Source organism: Ovis aries, chromosome 8 (assembly GCF_016772045.2).
Source record: "Ovis aries strain OAR_USU_Benz2616 breed Rambouillet chromosome 8, ARS-UI_Ramb_v3.0, whole genome shotgun sequence".
Classification (NCBI taxonomy): Eukaryota; Metazoa; Chordata; class Mammalia; order Artiodactyla; family Bovidae; genus Ovis; species Ovis aries.
The window spans coordinates 77,300,918-77,325,604 of NC_056061.1; the positions used below are offsets into that span (position 1 = coordinate 77,300,918).

The window sequence follows — 24,687 nt, forward strand, 5'->3', positions numbered from 1 at the left end:
AATAAATCAGACAGAGAAATACAGATACTGTATGATTTCACTTATAAGTGAAATCTTAAAACAAAAACAAATGAATAAACATAACAAAACAGAAACAGATTCACAGATATACAGAACAAACAGGTGGCTGCAAGAGGGAAGGGGGTTTTGGGAAGGAGAAAAATAGGTGAGGGAGCATAAGAGGTACAAACTTCTATTGACAAAATAAATGAGTCACAGGTGTGAAATGCACAGTGTGGGGAAAACAGTCGATAACTGCTTAATGTCTTTTTATGGTAACACTAACTAGATTATTGCAGTGATCATTTTGAAATGTACAGAAATACTGGAATAGACACAAATCAACCATATATGTTGGAATAGACATAAATTGGCCCCACTCACACCATGTCTCCTGTGGCCATGTCTGCACATTTAATAATATAAAACTTACAGCATTTTACTTTACATTGCTAAATACCTATCTCAGGCTTGAAAATTTGTGATTTCTACATATCTAGTGATATCAATAGAACTGAACTGGAAAAGACCTAAAGGAGAAGTCTGGAGCACAGATAATGCTTCACTCCAGTTGAAACACACATGCTGCTGGGCACGATCAGGCTTGCTGACCATGATGTATAATCATAGCCTGAGATAGTCCCCAGATGGGCTTCTATGCAGTATATAAAGACGTCTGAAAGCAAAGGCTGGATCTCAAGGTGTATTCTGTGTACCTCAATGCTTCTGTTAACACAAAGGCTTCTCACTTCTACAGCGAGTGAGACGAATCACTCCCGCCTCTGGTTTATATGAGTTCCAGGTGGGAGCTATATGACAGGCTGAGAAACAGGGCATGGGGAGACATCTCATCCCAGGACCAGTCGAGCATGTTCACATGCTCTGCCGGTTATCTGATGGGCAGGGACAATAAACCAAACAACAGGAACAGAGAGGAGAGTGGGAAGGGAAGTGAGGTTGACCTGCAGACATGGAGCAAGTTACCCCCAGTGGTTGGCAAGAAGCCCACCACACAAAACTGTCTAAAAATGTAGAAACCGCTGGACTAGGTGAGTAAAACTGTGACTATAACCACTGACAGGGGCCAGATAAAATTAATCCAACATCTAAAAGGTTCTGTCATCTTATTCAGAAAATCTAATTAGACATTACCAATATCTCCAGAAACAAAGTGAAGTAATTAAAAAAAAAATGCTATGCATAATCTGTTTATCCTTCTCTCCCTTTATAACAGCACTATTGTGATTATTTTCCACCTCCGTTTGGCAAAAATGAGAAGATAGTTCCCATTCTTTACTGCTTCCTATGACAGATAGCATAAATATTTCCATTTCCGTAATTATTTAATTTGATTTGGAATAAATATCCCAAAGGCAATAATTTTGCCCTCCGGCTCAACTTTAAATCTGCTTGAAAAACTACTCTTAACAACTTTCACATGTAATCTTTCTTTTTCATTATATAGTTTAAAAGAAGCATACTCCTCAGGTTATTTGTTTTATTCAGGACGAAGCTGTAGTTACCCTTTACCCATCTCTGTTCATACTCCACAGCTAATCCATCAACAAATTGTTGATTTTATTTTCAAAATTCACCCAGAATCCAGCCATTTCTTACCACCTCCACAGCTATGACCTTGGTCCAAGCCAGTCCTCTCTCACCTGAATGACCCAACAATCTCCTGTCTTATCCCCTTCCTTCATCCTGTGTCCTCTTCAGTTTATTCTCAACAGAAGAGCTATGTTCTTTCTCTTCTGTTCATCTCCTCAAATGGGATAAAAGCATCATAGTGAAAGGGTTACTCCTCCTGTTTCATTCACTGTTGCAGTCTCAGTATCTAGACTCTTGCTAAGCATACCAAATGACATTTTCAAATATTTATCAAATAAATGTATTAAGAAAAACTATTTCTAAAAGAGGGAACTTTGATAAACATTATCAAAACGTTTGGCAGTCTGTATAAACTTTGCTACGTCTCCATCTGTTATTAACAAATCAATGTTACTGTTAGTTGCTCAGTCATGTCCCATTCTTCGCAATCCCATGGACTATAGCCCTCCAGGCTCCTCTGTCCATGGAATTCTCCAAGCAAGAATATTGGAGTGTGTTGCCATTCCCTTCTTCAGGGGATCTTCCCAACCCAGGGATAGAACCCTGGGCTTCCACATTGCAGACAAATTCTTTCCTAAGCCACCAGGGAAGCCCAAAACGTTGGTTTCTCAGTCATATCCAACTCTTAATAAATGCCATTTATTTTGAAATGACGATTTTCTTTTTAATCTTTTAGTTGCATATTTGGAAACAATTTATCAGTATGTTTAGGATTACCAAACTAGTTTTACAAAATCAACTAAAGGATTGTTTCTGGGGTGTATTATTACATTTGCTTTTTCCTGTTTGTCTCGTTAATCTCCTCATCTTAGTTCATTAATAGTCCCACCAAAGTGAGTACAAGAAACCGAAGGATCAAATTTCAATTTTGAACATTTCCACGTTATCTTTTAATACCAGTGGTGGAAAGACAACTGAAGAAGAACAAAAGCAGCCAACGAAGTGATATTTTATGTCTGTGAGGATGTCGATCAAAGCCATTACTAGTATGGATTATTAAAAAGCATGGAGTGTCAAAAGTGTTCCTTTAAAAGGAGTCTATGTATTTGACTTGGTTTCAAAATGCGCTCTTAATAGAACCTACTATGGGTTGAACTGTGTGCTCCCTTCATGATACATGGAAGTTTAAACCCCAGGTACCTTGGGATGTGGTTTTATTTGGAAATAGGATCTTTAGAAAAGTGATAAAGATAAAATGAGATCATGGCAGTGGCAGGGGGGAGATCCTAATCCAATATGACCAAGTCCTTACATAAAGAGGAAATTTGGACACTGTTTCACACAGGCACGGGGGCAGAGATTGGACTAGTGCAGCTGCAAACTAAGGAATCCCATATACTCCAGGCCACCACCTGAGGCGAGGAAGAGTCAAAGAATTCTGTCCAGAGTCTCAGAGGGTGGCATGGCTGCCTAACCTTGAGGACGGTGAGATAATAAATTTCTCATTTGAAGGTACCCAGTATGTTGCACGTTGTTATGGCAAACTCACACAGAATGTAAATAATGTTTTAGTGCTTTTTTTTTTTTTTTCTCCGCTCATCTAAAAAGCGAGAAGATGCTTGTGACTGAGGTCATCCAAGAGTCGGTACTTCAGTTCCTATCCTTCACCACCCCTTAGATCTAAGGCTGGCAGATGTGGAGTGGGTTGTTTATTGCATCCTGAAAGAGATGCTCCTTTTATAGAAACATGAAACAATGGCTGTTTCAGACTTATCTTTTTTCCCAAAGGACTTAGTGTCAAACCATATATTTATTTCAAAGCCATATATCATAAACAATGAATCCAAGGTATTTAAATACAGATATAACATTCTATTCCATTTGACAAATTTACAGAAAAGTGAAACTATAACCATTTGATAACAGAGTGTAGCCAATGTTAATTTTAAGATTATTTACACTATCTTTTTCTAATTAAAAGTAAAACTTCAGGGGAGGTATTTTTGGAAAACACATCTTTAAACTGGTATCTTTGGGGGCAACGTGACACTATACAATAGCTTTTGAATCTTGCTTAAAATTTAGAAATTTGCCATGATAGATACATTTTAAAATGTGAAAGAACATATTTATTTAGTTCTTTTTTTAAATTTATTTTTAATTGGAGGATAACTGCTTTACAATATTGTGCTGGCTTCTGCCATACATTAACATGAATCAGCCATAAGTTTACACATGCCCCTTCCCTTTTAAACCCCCCCCCTACTCCCCACCCCATTCCACCCTTCTAGGTTGTCACAGAGCACCAAGCTGAGTTCCCTGTGCTCTACAGCAACTTCCCATTACATATGATAATGTATATGTGATGTAATGTAGTGCATATGGATATGATAGTGTTTATGCTTCAGTGCTACTCTCTCAGTTCTTCCCATCCTCTCCTTCCCCTGCTGTGTCCAAAGTCTGTTCTCTGCCTCTGTGTCTCTATTCCCACTCTGCAAATAGGTTCATCAGTACAGCTTTTGTAGATTCCATATACATGTGTTAATATATGATATCTGTTTTTCTATTTCTGACTTACTTCACTCTGTATAGGACATTTTAACTGTCGGTTTACCCACTGCTGGGCATACGCACTGAGGAAACCAGAATTGAAAGAGACATGTGTGCCCCAATGTTCATCGCAGCACTGTTTATAATAGCCAGGACATGGAAGCAACCTAGATGTCCATCAGCAGATGAATGGATAAGAAAGCTGTGGTACATATACACAATGGAGTATTACTCAGCTATTAAAAAGAATACATTTGAATCAGTTCTAATGAGGTGGATGAAATTGGAGCCGATTATACAGAGTGAAGTAAGCCAGAAAGAAAAACACCAATACAGTATGCTGCCTGCCTGCCTGCTAAGTCGCTTCAGTCGTGTCTGACTCTGTGCGACCCCAGAGGTGGCAGCCCACCAGGCTCCCCCATCCCTGGGATTCTCCAGGCAAGAACACTGGAGTGGGTTGCCATTTCCTTCTCCAGCCAATACAGTATACTAACACATATATATGGAATTTAGACAGATGGTAATGATAACCCTGTATGCAAGACAGCAAAAGAGACACAGATGTATAGAACAGACTTTTGGACTCTGTGGGAGAGGGAGAGGGTGGGATGATTTGGGAGAATGGCATTGAACCATGTATACTATCATGTAAGAAACAAATCGCCAGTCTAGGTTGGATACAGGATACAGGATGCTTGGGGCTGGTGCACTAGGATGACCCAGAGAGATGATATGGGGAGGGAGGTGGGAGGCGGGCTCAGGATTGGGAACTCATGTACACCCATGGCAGATTCATGTCAATGTATCGTAAAACCAATACAGTATTGTAAAGTAAAAAAAAAAAAAAAAAGTTTTTCAAAACTTCGTCTGCTCAGAAAGGTAGACTATTGTATTAGACCTAAAAAACCTGCATGCAGATTTCAGGTGGGAATCTCCTCAAATTCAAGTCCACCCTACTCTGTGCTTCTCTCTCCCTCATCTCAAACTTGGGCACATCCACATGCTCCTTCCATCACCACTCTAGCCTCAGAGATGGGGACTTTGGTGAAAGTATTCTTTATCTCTGTAGAAATATCCACCCTCTACCTGAGCTCCAGATTTTCTCCCCACCATGCCTCCTCAGGAGACTTGTATCTTAAAATAATATTGTCTTCTTTCTTTATCAGCCTATCCCTCTCTACCAGTTCTTGAGCTTTCCCTTCCATAAATACACGCTTAGGACCACTCTTTATGGAAACAGCTCTTACCAGATCCTATGTTCTACTTTAGCTAATACTCCTGAACGTGTAATACACACTCACATCCCAGCATCTTCCCCTCTCGTTTACTCATCAGTTTGCTAGAGTTGGATTTCTGCCATGACTTGGTCACTCCCAGTGATGGCTAATGACTTCCGAACTGCCAAATCAAATGGGTCCATCTCTACCAAGTTAATTTCTCCATCTGTGGAAAATTCTGAAAGAGATGGGAATACCAGACCACCTAACCTGCCTCTTGAGAAATCTGTATGCAGGTCAGGAAGCAACAGTTAGAACTGGACATGGAACAACAGACTGGTTCCAAATAGGACAAGGAGTCCGTCAAGGCTGTATATTGTCACCCTGCTTATTTACCTTATATGCAGAGCACATCATAAGAAACGCTGGGCTGGAAGAAGCACAAGCTGGAATCAAGATTGCCAGGAGAAATATCAATCACCTCAGATATGCAGATGACACCACCCTTATGGCGGAAAGTGAAGAGGAACTAAAAAGCCTCTTGATGAAAGTGAAAGAGGAGAGTGAAAAGGTTGGCTTAAAGCTCAACATTCAGAAAACAAAGATCATGACATCTGGTCCCATCACTTCATGGCAAATTGATGGGGAAAACAGTGGAAACAGTGTCAGACTTTATTTTGGGGGGCTCCAAAATCACTGCAGATGGTGATTACAGCCATGAAATTAAAAGACGCTTATTCCTTGGAAGAAAAGTTATGACCAACCTAGATAGCATATTCAAAAGCAGAGACATTACTTTGCCGACTAAGGTCCGTCTAGTCAAGGCTATGGTTTTTCCTGTGGTCATGTATGGATGTAAGAGTTGGACTGTGAAGAAGGCTGAGCACCGAAGAATTGATGCTTTTGAACTGTGGTGTTGGAGAACACTCTTGAGAGTCCCTTGGACTGCAAGGAGATCCAACCAGTCCATTCTGAAGGAGATCAGCCCTGGGATTTCTTTGGAAGGAATGATGCTAAAGCTGAAACTCCAGAACTTTGGCCACCTCATGCAAAGAGTTGACTCATTGGAAAAGACTCTGATGCTGGGAGGGTTTGGGGGCAGGAGGAGAAGGGGATGACAGAGTATGAGCTGGCTGGATGGCATCACTGACTTGACGGACGTGAATCTGAACGGACTCTGGGAGTTGGTGATGGACAGGGAGGCCTGGCGTGCTGCGATTCATGGGGTTACAAAGAGTTGGACACGACTGAGCGACTGAACTGAACTGAACTGAACTGTAGTTGAACCCATTAGCTTTCCCCCAAAGTCTCTTATATTCTCTGTCTTTGTGAATGATCCTAATCATTTGTTCAAGACAGAAATTTAGAAGTCATTCTTGACTCCTTCTCCCTGAACCTTCCCAGGAATGACTCGATTGTATCAAATCCACCCCTGGATAACACTTTTCAATGCATCCACTTTTCTCCATCCCCCCAGCACTGTTTCAGTCCAGAATATCCTCACCTCTCATCTGACTTACTGCGAGTTCACTCCAACTTCACTTTTACTTGTTTATGTGAGAGGGTGTGGGGAAATGAGAGAGGGGGCAGGAGAGAGACATGAGAGGGAGAAGAAAGGAGGGAGGGAGGGAGAAAGACAGAGAGAAGGAGATTGAGAGAGGGGTTTAGCCCAGAGTGACCATTTCTTTTTCCTAAGATTCTTTAATGTGTCCCAGTGCCCATAACACAGCATCCGAACCTGTTTAACGGGTGACCTTCGATTGAGTCTCAGTTCTCTCTGTTGCCAACCCATCTCTGGAACTTGTATTTGCAGGTATTCTGAGCTTCCTCCATCTGCTTTACTGTACCAAGCCCTTTCTTACCCTAAACTTTTGAAAACATTAGCTCCTTTACCTATCCAATCTCAAGACATTTCTCAGGTTCCAGATGTTTCTCCCTCTGAAAACCTAAGGCCCTCCATCAGGTTACTTGAGTGGTTGGTTGCAATTGCCCTGTGTTCTCTAACACCCTTGACTTCCCCACTTGTGGGATTTCACACACACACACACACACACACACACACACACACACACACACGTCTGTAATTGCTGTCTCTTCTGTGACACCATCAGTTCCATGATAGCATGGATTATAGCTGTTTTTGTTCACCCACAATCTGTAGCACATAAGAGGTGCTTTAAAAGTATTTGCTACATGACTAGTTCATCAAATGAAGCATGGGCATATAACACAGTGATTAGTGCCCAAACTTTGTAGTCGTGGGATTGAAATCTAGTTTTCCACCTACTTGTTATATGACCTTGAGCTTATTAACTAATTCTAAGTTTCAGGCTCACAATCTATAACGTGGTGAAAATAATACTTATATTTGATTGTTGTTGTGAGATCTAAAGAAAAGATAAAGTAGCTAAGGCACAGTAATTGGCACAAGGATAAGAGTTCAATGAAGAGCGGCCCTGGAATTTAGAAAGATATTTAGCAATGAGTGGTGATAGCCAGCACTGAATCAGGATCCAACTTTGAAAAACTATTACATGGATTGCTATTGGGCTAATTAAAAAACAAATACCCTACCTTCTTTCACTAACAGAGCAGACAGAACAGAAAGAGGTTTCTTCTTAAAAAGGAATAAAATTATAGGGTCCATGTTTAAATATGAAACTCCCTTCCTGAAAGGAAAAACCAGGTATATAAAATAAACAGAACTCACTAACATTTGCTAATGTTATATCACACTGTATCGACACTTTGTGATGTTTAGCATAATCACAAAAGCATAGTGTTCAATCTGAAAACAGCAAATATTTTTTTAAAAACTGATAATTATATCCACAAATTTGAACAATCTACAGAAAATTATCAGGTTTTTTTCTTACTTTTAATAAAAATTTTGTTTTGAGAAAAGCACGCTTTTTGAAAACAGATTGTTCTCTCATTTGCACCCTATCACTTCATACTCTTGTCAAAATATTTATAAAGAATTTTACAATCGAATAAAATGTCATCCATGAAAGAGTTTATTCTTTTCTTTAATTAGCAGTAATTACTTTACTTATTTGCAACTGAGAAAAGCAGCCTAGAACAAAACTGAAATAAAAAGCCTCCCCAAATTCATGTCCATGAAGCATCTTTTGAACATCTCCTGTGTAGCCAAGACTAAATGACCACAGGACAGAAAAGGAAATTTTCTTGCTTCTCGATTCAACATTACAGCTCTTAAACCTGTCACCACCTTTTTTTGGAAAAGGTCAATTTCCAAAAAAGATTTTGAGAAAACAGATACAATCGTTTTTTTCCAATTTATTGAAATATAATTGACACACAAAGCTTTCTTTCTAAATAAGAAGTCTTGTAAATTGTTCTTTAAAAGCTTTATTTATTTTTGTTTAGTTTGTTTACACAAACTGTAAAACTTTGCGTTTTAAAGAAGGCACTATAGTAGTAAGGCATTATAACAGAATTTAGGGTGAGATGGTTTATCATCCTAGTTTAAATCCATAAAAATCCTCATGACTTATATACAATCTCTCAAGGCAATAGAGCTCCTGCAAAATATTTACAACTTGCATTCTAGAAAAAAGTCGAAACTTTTCTTTTTCCTGCCAATTTAGCACTTTTCTCCTTTCTCATTTTTAGAGAACTGGGAACTGAATTTGTCGACACACTGATCTTGAACTTCCCAGTCTCCAGAATTTCAAGAAATAAATTTTCCTGATTTAAGCCACATAGTCTATGGCCACAGTTGACTAATACCAGGTCTAAGCAGGCTGCATATTTACTGGACAAAGTAAATGAACACAAACAGTACACTAAACTGGACTCAATCTGACCCAACAAATTACAAAACACCAGGTCGTTTCAAGGCTGACAGCAATTAGGGCTCCATCCTTGGAGCAGACTGTCAGTTACAGGACAAACTACTGGCCTTTGGTATTTAATAAGCAAGAAGCAAGAAGAAAAGTTGGCTCCTGAATCTCTAGAGGATAAGAAAAGACCTTGAGGCAGATCAAATTGCCTCTCTGTGGTTCCTTCTCTAATGATAAATATTTTTATTCTAAGTATGGTTTGGGGCCTGCTCTATGACTGAAAACCAGAGGCTAGGGAAGATATCTATGTATCATTAAAAGATAAAACAGATAGCTATGGGAACCTGCCGTATAGCAGAGGGAGGTCAGCTCAGTGTCTGTGACCTAGGTGGATGGGGTGTGAGGATTGGGGGAGGAGATCCAAAGGGAGGAGGGTCTATGTAAACATATGGCTGATTCACTTCGTTGTGTAGCAGAAATTAGCACGACACTCTAAAGCAACTATACCCCAATAAAGCAACTATACTTCATTTAAAAAATAAAATAAGGAGGACAAAAGGGTAAGTAGGAGCTGAGGACCAAAAATCTAAGAAGCTGCTTTCACAGGAGACTTAATAAGACTCTGGGCATGATATATGCTTCTGTGGAACCCAGGTAACTAAGATGTGTGTGTCTGTGTGTCTGTACAGGTGCGTGTTGTCCACACCTGGGGTGACAGGCTGACGGACACACTCCAGCATCACACAATGGCTTTGGGAGCAAGCCTTCTCACAGAGACAACAGGAAAAGTGACACAGTATCCAGAAAGTGAAAGTGAAAGTCCCTCATTTGTGTCTGACTCTTTGCAAACCCATGGACTATACAGGCCAGAATACTGGAGTGGGTAGCCTTTCTCTTCTCCAGGGGATCTTCCCAACCCAGGGATCAAACCCAGGTCTCCCGCATTGCAGGTGGATTCTTTACTGGCTGAGGCACCAGGGAAGCCCTACAATGTCCAGAGGCCAGATCAAAGATATGAACCTGATCCTGCTTCTGTTGCAAGAAAGGCATTAATCTCAGAAGCAAGTGAGCACATCGCATTGGGGAGGGAAGTGTGTATTTCCATTTAAATTTGGGTGGATATGTATGGTGATTTCAACCATACTGTGAAGCCTAGTTTGCATATATATATATATATATATATATTTTTTTACAGAGAAGGGATGCAGAGAGAAATAGAGATGGAAACAGGGATAATGTAGGGACTCGGGATTGAGATACAGATGGAAGGGAGTTGGGTGGAGGTGCGATGGAGGAGGAGATAGGGTGGGAGAGATGGGGGTGACACAGAAATGGAAGCAGGGTGGGAGGGAGAATGAGCGAGAAACAAGCCTGGGGGAAACTCAGACAGGAGGAAACTCAGATAGGGATAAAGGTGAGCAGAGGGTGGGGACGAGAGAGAAGTGTGAACAAGGAACCACGGCATCAGCTGCCAAGACAGTCACAGACATGAACAGGCACTCTGTAGCTCTCCTAAAACTCTCGAGTGTCAAAGCAGGGTCATGGGGTCAGATCTGATTTTCAAAATGTTTTCCAACTATGAGTGAATCATAAACAGGAAAATATTTTCCAAAGAAGCTGTGCTTTTGGCAAGATACTATGCTGTCACTATAGATAAGTTCTGGATAACAAGTATCGGCATCTCTGTTTCAGTTGTCAAGAGACAGGAAAACAAAAAATAACAAGAACAGAGGCGAAAACAACAACAAAATCTCTATGGCAGTAAGTTTCTAATGGGGTAGTTGTGGAGATAGCAATTTTCTGGGTCTTTCCAAATGATACCATCAACATAAAATGGTGTAAAGTAGGGAAACCAAGTGGACTTCAGGCTTACATCTGCATTAAAACCTCAGCAGCACCAACGACCAGGTGTATGATGAAGTTCGCTATAAAATAACCTGGGTTAAGCACCTAGCACAGTGCCAGAAATTAATTGTTATTTTTCCTCATGTGATTGATGTCTTTACTAGTCTCATAAAGTAAGGAAAGATAAAGACTCTTTGCTGTTGCTGTTTTATTAAGCAGATGGGTTTCTTTGTTTGAGTAAGTTGCTTTACGATGTTGTGTTAGCTTCTGCTGTACAACGAAGTGTATCATCTATATGTATACACATGTCCCCTCCTCCTTAAACCTCCCTCCCACCTCACCTCACGCCATCCCTCTAGGTCACCACGGAGCACTGAGTTGAGCTCCCTGGGCTATACAGCAGCTTCCCACTAGCTACTTACTTACACGTGATAGTGTATATATGTCAATCCCAACCTCCCAGTTCACCCCACCCCTCCTCCCCCTCCCCGTGTCTCCACATGTCTGCTTCCTGTCCGCATTTCTATTCCTGCAAATGGGTTCATCTGTACCATTTTTCTAGATTCCACATACACGCATTAATATATAATATTTATTTTTCTCTTTCTGACTTACTCTGTATGACCTGTATCCTCTAGGTCCATCCACCCCTCTACCAATGGCCTAAATGTATTTCTTTTTATGGCCAAGTAATATTCTACTGTGAATCCCAATAATTAGCATATGTTAGAGATTTCACAGCACTGTTGGGAAGGTGAGATAGGAAATAGTATGAAATCACTTAAGACACTGAACTTCTCCTCCTGCTGCAGGTTCTGGAGGAGTGCTGAGACTTCAGATTCTAACCAAACCAGAGGCAGGAATAGCAGAGAAGACAGGGGGATGGCACTGGGGGATGGTTGCCAGGGAAACTGCTTATATTCTGGAACATCTGCTGGGGCCTGGCTCACTGTTTCACATGCGGTCAGAAATGACTTCATGAATGAGAAAGGTTTGCACTAAACATTAAAGGTAGGACTTAGATATTTAGACAGGAAATAGCAGGAGCAAGGTCTCCTAGCAGGACTAAGAAAAAGAATGGAAAATGATACACACTGGTATTCCAATACCCATTCAGCACAAAAACATGCAAAGCAATTTGAAACAATGAAAGAATGGTGATAAAGGTAAAGTAGAAATTGAGCTCCTGGCCTATAGTCTCTCCACAAAGGCCCTTTGTATACTGTGTGCTATGGCACGCATTCTGATTTTAACTTCTTTTTAAGAATTCAGTATGTAAATAAGTATATCTCAGGAATTCTGCTTTAAAACCTCCCACAAAGATATTCAACTCCATGAAAAAATAAAGATGAAAATAATTAAAAACTTTTTCACCACTCAGATTTAAAAATACTGCTAATCTTAAAGATTATTAATAGTGTGAGGGAAGAGGCATTCTCCTAAGTTCTTGGTTATTTATTAAGTTTATAAATGTGCCTGTGCTGTGCTCTACTCAGTCATGTCAGATTCTTTGCAACACCATGGACTGTGGCCCTCCAGGCTCCTCTGTCCATGGAGATTCTCCAGGTAAGAATCCATCTCCGAGGGATGTTCCCAGCCCAGGTATCGAACCCAGTTCTCCCACACTGCAGGTGGATTCTTTACTGTCTGAGCCATGAGGATGCCCATGAATACTGGAGTGGGGAGCCCATCCCTTCTCCAGGGCATCTTCCCAATCCAGGAATTGAATAAAGGTCTCCTGCATGGCAGGCAGATTCATCAGGTGAGCTACCAGGGAAGTTCATAAATGTGTATACTTGTGGACTATCCACCTACTTCTAGAAATTTATTCTAAGTAGAAAAAAATAACACAAGTGTACAGATATATACATGCCCAAGGACTTTCACTGTGGTATTTTATATAATATTAACCAATTGGCAACAATCTAAGTGATCATTAATTGGCAACTATTATAGCTAATTTGTAATTATAATTTTATTATATTTATAATAAAAATGTTATTCAGCCATTAAAATGTTTCTATGACTCTGTATCTACTGACATGGGAGGATGTGCTGAGTGAAGTCAGGCATCCAGAACAGTATCCTCTAGAGGCATTTACATGAAATTATGCATGCCCATGTGAAGGGAAACAGTGATCAATACTTCAGAAATGGTTGCATCAGGATTGTGGGATTTAAGGTGATTTTTACTTTCATTGGGCTTCCCTGGTAGCTCAGATGGTAAAGAGTTCACCAGCAGTGCAGGAGATTCGGGTTCGATCACTGGGTTGGGAAGGTCCCCTGGAGAAGGGAATGGCTACCCATTCCAGTATTCTTGCCTGGAGAATTCCATGGATAGAAGAGCCTGACAGGCTACAGTCCATGGGATCGCAAAGAGTCAGACATGACTGAATGACTAACACTTTCACTTACTTTCATTACATTTTTCTAAGGACTATTATCAAAATGATTTACAATGAGCATGTAAATATTTCACAATATGAAAAAACAATAACTCTATTTTTATTTTGGAAAAGCAAGAATTTTGCAAAAGATGACCAGTCTCTAGTGTAAGTAATGGCCATAGAGAGATGGCACCCTCCTAAGCTTGAGAAAATGGGCCCCAAAGTCCTTCAGTGCCTTATCACAGGGCAGGTTCTTGGTGCAGCCACAGGCCAGAGAATTCCCATCTTACCAAGAGGTTTTTGGAGACAGATCCTAGAAAAGACAAGCCAATTAAATCCTGTATCTAGACTTGTTATGCAAGTCTCCAGTTTTTGCTGGACTGTGAGCTTCTCAAGGCCTGGGAAAGTGTTTTACAATCTTCTTTCCTGTCTCCAAAGCCTAGCAAAGACACACTGCTGCTGCTGCTGCTAAGTCGCTTCAGTTGTGTCCGACTCTGTGTGACCCCATAGATGGCAGCCCACCAGGCTCCACTGTCCCTGGGATTCTCCAGGCAAGAACACTGGAGTGGGTTGCCATTTCCTTCTCCAATGCATGAAAGTGAAAAGTGAAAGGGAAGTCGCTCAGTCGTGCCCAATTCTTAGCAACCCCATGGACTGCAGCCTACCAGGCTCCTTCGTCCATGGGATTTTCCAGGCAAGAGTACTGGAGTGGGGTGCCATTGCCTTCTCTGAGCAAAGATACACAGTAAGCAGTAAATGTGTACCATACCACTGAAATTAGTTGTCGTGTTTTGCTTCTGAAGGATAAAAGAAGCTTTGGGGAAAGTCCCCAGTCAAAAATTGCTCATATTAATAGGATTATACCTTGAACACTACAGGTAAGCACCTCAGCAAAGATCCTCTAACTGAACACAGAGAATCATTGTATCATCGACATTATTTTTACAAATGCAGTGTTTTTTGGTTCACACAGTTGTTCACCATTATAAGAGATTGATTTTTTTTCTCTTTATTTATTTTTTTTTTAGTTTTTTATTTTTTAAATTTTAAAATCTTTAATTCTTACATGCGTTCCCAAACATGAACCCCCCTCCCATCTCCCTCCCCATAACATAATTTTATTGTAATGTACCTACCTGGGAATTTGCTTTACATTAGTATTTATGTTCAAAATAATTACGATGAATGAATACATAGTCGCCTGACACCATCCAACATCAGTATGCATAATCTCAGAATGATTAGTGTTTGTAGTGTCCTGACCCCATAGTTACTTTTCTCTAAAAGCACTTGAGGGGGGAGTCTAGACACCATTACAATCTCTTCAGATTAAATTCTCTGCTCAGGGTAGACCATTCATTGTTTCTTTCTGTTCCGAATAGAAACAAATACAAACAAGAATCTAGCATGAATTCTGCTTCTGGTATGGCACACAGGTTAGTTCAGAAGAAAGGAGTGGATGAAATATTCCATCAGGATTCATGGAATTGACATGAAGTAACTGCTCTTTACTCTGGTTGTCTGTTAATTATCTAAAGGCAAGGTTAGCAAATACCAGACTTAGGTGACAATCAAATTCGTAGGACTGCCAACACTGACTAAGAGTGACAGTGATCGTGGTGGTTCTATTTTATACTGCAAATTTAAATGATTTATTGGCTCAAACTAAATAAACATAGAACTCTGGGGAGTTTTATTTACCTTGGCCAGATGAGAGTTGATCCATTTCGTGAAAGTACGTTTTTGTACTATCTCTTGTTCATCTAGAAGAAAAAGAATTATCTGGTTAGATAACAAGTCAGGAAGTTGTATCATGAAAAAATTCATAGTCACACAATTCTAGAAATGATTATTATATATAATATAGATGTCATATATAAGGCAGATTCTTTACAACTGAGCCATCAGGGAAGCCCTAATTATCTATAATAATATATATAGATTATTTTATCTTGTAATTCATCTTGCCAATTATTATCTTGAAGCAAAAATCAATAAAGCTCCAAATATATTAAGCAATTTGACTATTTTTTTAAAAAATCATCAGCAAATGCTTTAAAATTTGTGACATTTTAGCCATATGTTTATTTTCATTCACTTACTGAAAACTCATTGAATAATTAAATTCAATACACTGTTTTTTTTTTTAAACTAACTTCTATGGGATGCAGACAGATAAACAGGACATGGTCTCTACCACGGTGACTCTAAAGGTAAATATCCAGAAGACAACATAGGCAGTATGCTCCTTGGCACTGGTCTTAGTAACATATTTTTAATACTCATCCTCAGGCAAGGGAAACAAAAGCAAAGGTGAATAAATGGGACTATATCAAACTGCAGAGTTTTTGCACAGTGAAGGAAACTATCAACAAAACAGAAAGGCCGCCTACAGAATGGGAGAAGATATTTGCAAATGATGTATCTTGTAAGGTGTTAATATCCAAAATATACAAAGAACTCATATCACTCAATATCAAAAAAAAAAAAATCCAGCTGAAAAGTGGGCAGAGGATCTAAACACATATTTTTCCAAAGAAGACATGTGCATGGACGACAGGTATGTGACAAGATGCTCAACATCACTAATTATCAGGAAAATGCAAATCAAAGCACAATGAGATATTATCTCAAACCTATTATTACAAAAAAACAACAAATAACAAGTGTTGGATAAAATAACAAGGATGTAGAGAAAATGCAACCCTATGCACTACTGGAAGGAACATAAATTAGTGCGGCTACTATGGAATACAATATAGTGATTCCTCAAAGAATGTAAAAACAGAACTACCATACAATCCAGCAATTCTGCTCCTGGATATTTAGAAAATGAAAACACCATTTAGAAAAGATATATGCACCCTTATGTTCACTGTAGCATCATTTATAATACCCAAGCTATGGAAACAAGCTTAGTGCCCATCAATAGATGAATGGATAAAAAGCAAAGAACATGATGTGGTATAAATCCATATTTATAAAGTGGAATATTAGTCAGCCATTAAAAAGAATGATTTCTTGCTATTTGCAACAACATGGATGGATCTAGAGGGTATTATGTTAAATGAAATAAGTGAGAAAGAAAAAGATAAATACTGGATGATTTACTTATACGTGAAATCTAAAAATTAAAAAAAAATAATAGATACAGAGAACAAACAGGTGGTTGCTTAGAGGCATTGAGAGGAAGAAAGAAATAGGAGAGTGAGATTAAGAGGTACAAACTTTCAGTTGCAAAATAAATGAGTCACAGGTATGAAATGTACAGGGTGGGGAATATAGTTAATTACTATGTAATATCTTTGTATGGTGACAGTTGGTAACTAGACTTATCATGGTGATCACTTCGAAATATATGAAAATAGTGAATCACTGTGTTGTGTAACAGGAACTAGCATAGTATTTATACTTTTCAATTATACTTCAAAAACAAACAAAGTCATAGAAAAAGAAATCAGATTTGTGGTTAGCAGAAGTGGTGGTGGGGGGGGGAACTGGATGAAGGTAGTCAAAAGGTGCGACTTCCAGTTAAAAGATAAATTAAGTACTTTATTGTTGCTGCAATGCAACAAACAATGCACTACAGTAATATACAGCATGATAAATACAACTGACCCTGCTATATGTTGTATATGAAAGTGGTTTAAAGACCATCAATCCTAAGAGTTCTCATCACAAGGAAAAAATTTTTTTCTATTCTTTAACTTTGTATCTATATGACATGAGGGATATTCACTAAACTTACTGTGATAATCATTTCATACTGTGTGTAAACCAAATCATTACACTCTACACCTTAAACTCGTATGGCGCTTCATGTCAATTATATCTCCATAAAACTGGAAGAAAAAGGTAGGCAAGTCAAAATAGAAAAAAAAAATTATAATAAAAGTAAACATTTAGAGGTGGAGAGAAACAAGAAAGGGAAAGTATATAGTGGAGGGTACAGTAATGTAACAAGATAGAAGCATTACAGGGACTCCATCCCATGGGGAATGTGGTGAACATACTATAGGGTAACCTCCAAGAATTCCCATGTCCTAGAGTCCACGACCTTTGTGTGGACAACTGCAGCCAGAACCTGTGAATTGCTTCTAATCAACAGAAGACAGCAAAGGTGATGCCATGCCACACCCATGAACGTGTTACTTCACGTAAGACTCCTGAGCTGACTGGAGTGAGAGACTCTCCTTTTGGCTTAAACAACCCAATAGCCAAGGTGTGACCAATTCCTGGAGAGGGTCCTGGAGCAGAGAACTGCAGGCTGCCTCTGGAAGTAGTGGGTGAGGGGGGCAGCCTCCAGCCAACAGCCCGGAAGAAGCTCCATCACACACAAGGAAATGAATTCTGGATGACTTTGAAAGTGGATTCTTCCTTATTCAAGCTCCGGACGAGAGTGCAGCCCAGTTAGCACCCTGACTGCGGACCCATGAGACCATAAGCAGATGGCACAGCTATCTGCACGGACTCCTGACCCACAAGAATCTGGAGATAACAAATGAACATCGTTTTAAACTGCTAAGTTTGATAACTTGTTATGCAACAAGGGAAAACTAATATACAAAGAAAAACAGGTCTGCTTCAAGAAGGCTTTAATTAGAGATATATGGAGATGAATGCCAGGGGACTTCCCTGGTAGTCCACTGGTTGGGAGTCACCTTCCAATAGGAGGCATGGGTTCATTTCCTGCTTGGGGAACTAGGATCCCCCATGCCAGTGGCAACTGAACCCATGCACCTCAATCACAGAGCCCACATGCTCTGGAGGCCTTGCGCTGCAATGAGAGATGCCGCAGCTAAGACCTGCAGCAGCCCAAAATACTAAATAAAATAGATAAAATAGTTTTTAAATGATTGAAATGGTATAATGGCTTTCAAGGAAAAGGTGAATTCTACTCTCTACACCAACATCTATTGAGTGTCAACTGTTTGCTATAAACTGATTGTTGTAAGGATCACAGATGAAGAAGATATCACCTCAATTCCTCACCTTTGAAAGGTGATGCTCAAAGAAATGTAATGTCAACTTTCTAAACTAAAAAACAAACAAAAAAGAAACCTTTTGGCTGAAGTCTAAGCATAAGCTCTAGAGAAGTAGATTTCATCTCTGGAGCTGACCTCTCCTGGGCTTCAGGTCAGAATCCTGGACTGCCTGGTAGAATATAAACCCCTGAGGACAGTAACTTTGTCCCCAATGCCCACAAATGTGACATATAAATCCTACTGAATTAATAAAGAAAATACAAAGCAAAATCTTTAAATTTAGAGAAAATCTGGATATATTAATAAAATTTAAAGAAACCACTATTTGTAATCACATTAAACATGCCCTTTTAACTTTCAAGTACCTACCGGAAACAAACCCAAATAATAATAATGGTTAAGTCTTCCTATGTATCAGGCACTTGTTTCCCTATCTATTTATAGATCATATTATATTTAAATTGATTAATTATTATGTCTTATGTAATAAATATTTATTAACTCTTTGAATTCTTATTAAAAAATCTATGAGAGGAACTACTTTAATGTCCATTTTACAAAGAAGAAACTGGGGGGATTCCCTGATGGTCCAGTGGTTAAAAATCCACACTTCCATGACAGGGAGCACAGGTCTGCAAGCCGCTGGTGTGACCAAAAATCAAAAAGAAAGAAAACCAAAGTACACAGAGGTTAAGCATTCTGACCAAGGTTACTCAGCGGCAGTGCCAAGTTTTAGACGCCATAAGTTCCTGAAATAAGAAGAAAATATAAGTGAGGGAGGGAAGGGAGGAAGGAGGGAAGAAAAAAGTAGCAGGTTTGAGAGGGAAGATTATGAGAATTCATGGCCACTGCAAATGCATCATGAAATATCTGGATGGAATAGCAGCATCACACAGAGGAGAGATGAGATGAGAAGCCAGAATGGAACATGCAATGCGCTCTGATTCAGGACCAAGTTCTGGTCTAGGTGAGTGTTACTGGGCAGATGCAGCTCAAAATCCCCTCTCCTAGAGCTTGAGCTTGATTTCTTTCTAAAAGCCACACTGTGAGGATAAAAAAAAAAAAAACCCCACAAAACTAGTTATGAAAATTCTCTAGGTCCTTCAACCCTGTGGCTTCCATCACTGCCTCTGTTTCAAAAACAGCTGGTCCTCGGAGTTACAGAGATGTCTATCTAGGAAAGCTGCTGGCTGCACACAGCCCTGGGTAATGTTCTGTGTGATAATCCCCAAATCCCACGGCAATATCCCTCTCTAAAAAGTGAGTGAAAAATAAAGAGAGCTAGCTCTGATATCCAATTTCTGTATTTCTTGGCCCCGTCTATATATTTCCTCAGTAATCTGCTGTTTCAGGGCAAGATCATGACACGTGCAGACATGGGCCTAATGCAGCAAAGGGGATTACATCTAACTATTCAGAAACTGTCACCTGACTATAGCCAATAGCTTTTTTCCTGATGAGTCATAGTAAAAAAGACTGGCTGATTTCTCACAACCATGGTTTGTCCTAAGAGACTTATACATGCACCTGGAAGCCCAGAGACCACAGGAAAAGGTGGCCTGGGTTATTGAGAGACTTTGCAACCAATCACGAAAAATTTGCTGCCTTGAAGTATGTTAATTGTATTTTCATTTTACCAATTTAATAAATTTATTCTACATAAATATGTTATATATAATTGTGACTAGCACTACCAAATTTTTAAAAAATTAACATAAATGCCAATATCCTTTTAACAGATGGTCTCATTTAAAATGTTAACAGTAATTAAAATCAGCTTATTTCAATATATTTAACAAATTTGTCCATAAGAATGTATTTCTGAGATACACAGCATTGCATTCATGGGTATGCCTATAAACATGAACATTTTTATCACAGTTATGAACAATCATAAACAGCAAAATACTGGATTTCTAGGTATATCCATTCTTAATCAATGTCATCTTTAATATAGAAATACCAAGAAGAAAGACTGTTTAAATAGATATAGTTGTTAAGTCTGACACTGCCGTCTCTAACAAAAACATTAGGATATCACATATTAATACATTCACGGTTTGTTATAAGTTATGATTAACTTTTTTAGTTTTTGAAGACTCTAATTATACCCTTTGGATGCTTAAATGACAATGATGTCTAAGTCTCCTAAGAGTAAATAAGTTAATTTAAAACAAACCAAATATTTACAATAATATTGTTCTTAATTGCAACTAATAAAGTTTTTTCATCATTTCTGATGCAGATATATTCACCTCAGAAAAGTTGGAAAGCAATTTATAAATAGAAATAAGCAGGTTGAATTTCACAACACAATCAAATATAGCTACAAAGGAAAAAACAACAAAAAGATATGATGGCAACATAACTATAATTCATTTAATAAAAGCCTCAATTCAGTAATCTAAATTAAAATTTTAGTTGTTTTGGGATCAAAATTACATGATCCAAATTGTTGATTTATAGTTACTAAAATCATCACTAGTTTTGTTATATAATATGGGTAGGGTCTAAGATATATCGAATATTTCAAAAGAAAGAAACAGTTTAAAATTACCCAATGCTAGATTTTAAATTAAACATACACATGAAAAGGGGCTTCCCAGGTAGCTCAGCTAGGAAAGAATCTGCCTGCACAACAGGAGACCACAGTTCAATTCCTGGGCCTGGAAGATCCACTGGAGACAGGAACAGCTACACACGTCAGTATTCTGACCTGGAGAATTTCATAGACTGTATAGCCCATGGGGTTGCAAAGAGCTGGACATGACTGAGTGACTATCACTTCACTTTCACTTATACATGAAAAAAATTACAGGACCAGGCTATCAGTTCAGTTTAGTTGCTCAGTCATGTCCGACTCCTTGTGACCCCATGAATCGCAGCATGCCAGGCCTCCCTGTTCACCACCAACTCCTGGAGTTCACCCAAACTCATGTCTATCGAGTTGTGATGCCATCCAGCCAGCTCATCCTCTGTTGTCCCCTTCTCCTCCTGCCACCAATCCCTCTCAGCATCAGGGTCTTTTCCAATGAGTAAACTCTTCACATGAGGTGGCCAAAGTATTGGAGTTTCAGCTACAGCATCAGTCCTTCCAATGAATATTCAGGGCTGATTTCCTTTAGGATGGACTGGTTGGATCTCCTGGCAGTCCAAGGGAGTCTCAAGAGTGTTCTCCAACACCACAGTTCAAAAGTATCAATTCTTCGGTGCTCAGCCTTCTTCACGGTCCAACTCTCACATCCATTCACGACCACTAGAAAAACCATAGCCTTGACTAGATGGACCTTTGTTGATAAAGTAAGGTCTCTGATTTTCAATATGCTATCTAGGTTGGTCATAACTTTCTTTCCAAGGAGTAAGTGTCTTTTAATTTCATGGCTGCAATCACCATCTGCAGTGATATTGGAGTCCCCCAAAATAAAGTCTGACACTGTTTCCACTGTGTCCCCATCTATTTCCCATGACGTGATGGGACCAGATGCCATGATCTTCGTTTCCTGAATGTTGAGCTTTAAGCCAGCTTTTTCACTCTCCTCTTTCACTTTCATCAAGAGGCTTTTTAGTTCCTCTTCACTTTCTGCCATAAGGGTGGTGTCATCTGCATAACTAAGGTTATGGATATTTCTCCCGGCAAACTTGATTCTAGCTTGTGCTTCTTCCAGCCCAGCGTTTCTCATGATGTACTCTGCATAGAAGTTAAATAAGCACGGTGACAATATACAGCCTTGACGTACTCCTTTTCCTATCTGGAACCAGTCTGTTGTTCCATGTCCAGTTCTATCTGTTGTTTCCTGACCTGCATATAGGTTTCTCAAGAGGCAAGTCAGGTGGTCTGGTATTCCCATCTCTTTCAGAATTTTCCACAGTTTATTGTGATCCACACAGTCAAAGGCTTTGGCATAGTCAATAAAGCAGAAATAGATGTTTTCTGGAACTCTCTTGCTTTTCCATGATCCAGCGGATGTTGGCAACTTGATCTTTTCTAAAACCAGCTTGAACATCTGGAAGTTCATGGTTCAAGTATTGCTGAAGCCTGGCTCGGCAACCCACTCCAGTACTGTTGCCTGGAAAATCTCATGGATGGAGGAGCCTGGTAGGCTGTAGTCCATGGGGTCGCAAAGAGTCGGACATGACTGAACAACTTCACTCTCACTCTCACTAGCGTGTTAGATGAGTGCAATTGTGTGGTAGTTTGAGCATTCTTTGGCATTGCCTTTCTTTGGGATTGGAATGAAAACCGACCTTTTCCAGTCCTGTGGCCACTGCTGACTTTTCCAAATTTGCTGTCATGTTGAGTGCAGCCCTCTCATAACATCATCTTCCAGGATTTGAAGTAGCTCAACTGGATTCCATCACCTCCACTAGCTTTGTTCGTAGTTTGTTCTTAGTAGTTCTAAGGCCCACTTGACTCCACATTCCAGGATCTCTGGCTCTAGGTGAGTGATCACACCATTGTGATTATCTTGGTGGTGAAGATCCTTTTTGTACAGTTTTTCTGTGTATTCTTGCCATCTCTTCTTAATATCTTCTGCTTCTGTTGTGGCCATACCATTTCTGTCCTTTATCGAGCCCATCTTTGCATGAAATGTTTCCTTGGTATCTCTAATTTTCTTGAAGAGATCTCTAGTCTTTCCCATTCTGTTGTTGTCCTATATCTTTGCATTGATCACTGAGGAAGGCTTTCTTGTCTCTCCTTGCTATTCTTTGGAACTCTGCATTCAGATGCTTACATCTTCCCTTTTCTCCTTTGCTTTTCCCTTCTCTTCTTTTCACAGCTATTTGTAAGGCCTCCCCAGACAGCCATTTTGCTTTTTTGCATTTCTTTTCCATGGGAATGGTCTTGATCCCTGTCTCCGGTACAATGTCACGAACCTCCATCCATAGTTCATCAGGCACTCCATCAGATCTAGTCCCTTAAATCTATTTCTCACTTCCACTGTATAATCATAAGGGATTTGATTTAGGTCATACCTGAATGGTCTAGTGGTTTTCCCTACTTTCTTCATTTGAAGTCTGAATTTGGCAATAAGGAGTTAATGATCTGAGCCACAGTCTGCTTCCAGTCTTGTTTTTGTTGACTGTATAGAGCTTCTCCATCTTTGGCTGCAAAGAATATAATCAATCTGATTTTGGTGTTGACCATCTGGTGATGTCCATGTGTAGAGTCTTCTCTTGTGTTGTTGGAAGAGGGTGTTTGCTATGACCAGGCTATAGCTGATTACAAAATATGCGCACAAATTCCTGCCGTTCTGGTCAGCACACTCTTTGCAACATGGTTTTGCTGTTCCTCCTATCAGGACAGAGAGACAGCTTCCCTCAGCCCGAGCTAGTCTGGCTGGGCTTCCCTGGTGGCTCAGTGGTAGAGAACCCACCTACCAATGAGGAGATGCGGGACTGGTCCCTGGGTCAGGAAGATCCCCTGGAGAAGGAAATGGCAACCCGCTCCAGTATTCTTGCTTGGGAAATCCCATGAACAGAGAAGCCTGGTGGGCTACAGTCCACGGTGTCACAAAAGAGTCAGACACTACTTAGCAACTCAACAACAACAACAGAGTCTAGGCTGGGCCTTCAGACTTGCTTTGATCAATAACACGGCTAAAGTGATTTCATCCAATTTCAGAGGCTGGGCTTTAAAAGGTCTTGAGGCTCCATCGTGGCTCTCTATGAACTCTGTCCTGGTGGTGACACAGCGTCCTAGAGGAACAAAGACACTTGGAGGAGACCTAAAGCACCCAGGGTGACAGCCACCACCAACTGCCAGACACGTGAACAAGGGGACTTGCCAGCCCTGCTGATTTTCCCGCTGAACGTAGCCAAGTGAGTGTTTCCAGGCACAGTCAACAGAGGAAATGCCTAGCCCACCCACGGGACCAGCGGAAACCATATGTATTATTGTGTTAACTCTCTAAGTCCTGATGGTGGTTTAGCAAAGGCTAATTGAAACAGAAATTGTTACTGAGGGTCAGTGGTGCTTTAAAAGAAATTGAAAACATGTGGCATTGGCCTTGGGATGAGGTGGGGAAGGAGGCTGCAGGTCACAAAGAGACTGTTGGTCAAGGCTGAAAGAACAGTGAGGAAACTGCCAACTGGGACTGAAGGAGAACTACACATATTTTATGCGTTTATATTCTGTCATTGGAAGTAACTTGAACTTTTGCAACTGGCTAGGGGGGTTTTCCTGTAGAAAGCTGTCAACTGGCTCTTTTTAAACTGCATATTATAAGGTCCTAGGGTCGCAGAGTCAGACATGACTGAGTGACTGAACTGAACTGATAAGGTCATGGAAGAAAGGGAGATGAACCAAAGAACAAACTATTAAGTTTGCAAACAGAATTTAGAGGAA

General features: G+C 39.9%; 1 protein-coding gene across 33 annotated transcripts in view; it reads right to left on the reverse strand.

Annotated features, from left to right (window-relative positions):
* Positions 1-24,687, reverse strand: part of SYNE1 (spectrin repeat containing nuclear envelope protein 1) — a 492,315-nt gene that overhangs the window by 391,773 nt on the left and 75,855 nt on the right. For all 33 annotated transcript variants that reach the window (XM_060419830.1, XM_060419826.1, XM_060419828.1 and 30 more), the window contains one exon: positions 15,058-15,119. In XM_060419830.1, the coding sequence (XP_060275813.1) occupies positions 15,058-15,119 (62 nt within the window). The remainder of the gene's footprint in view (positions 1-15,057; positions 15,120-24,687) is intronic.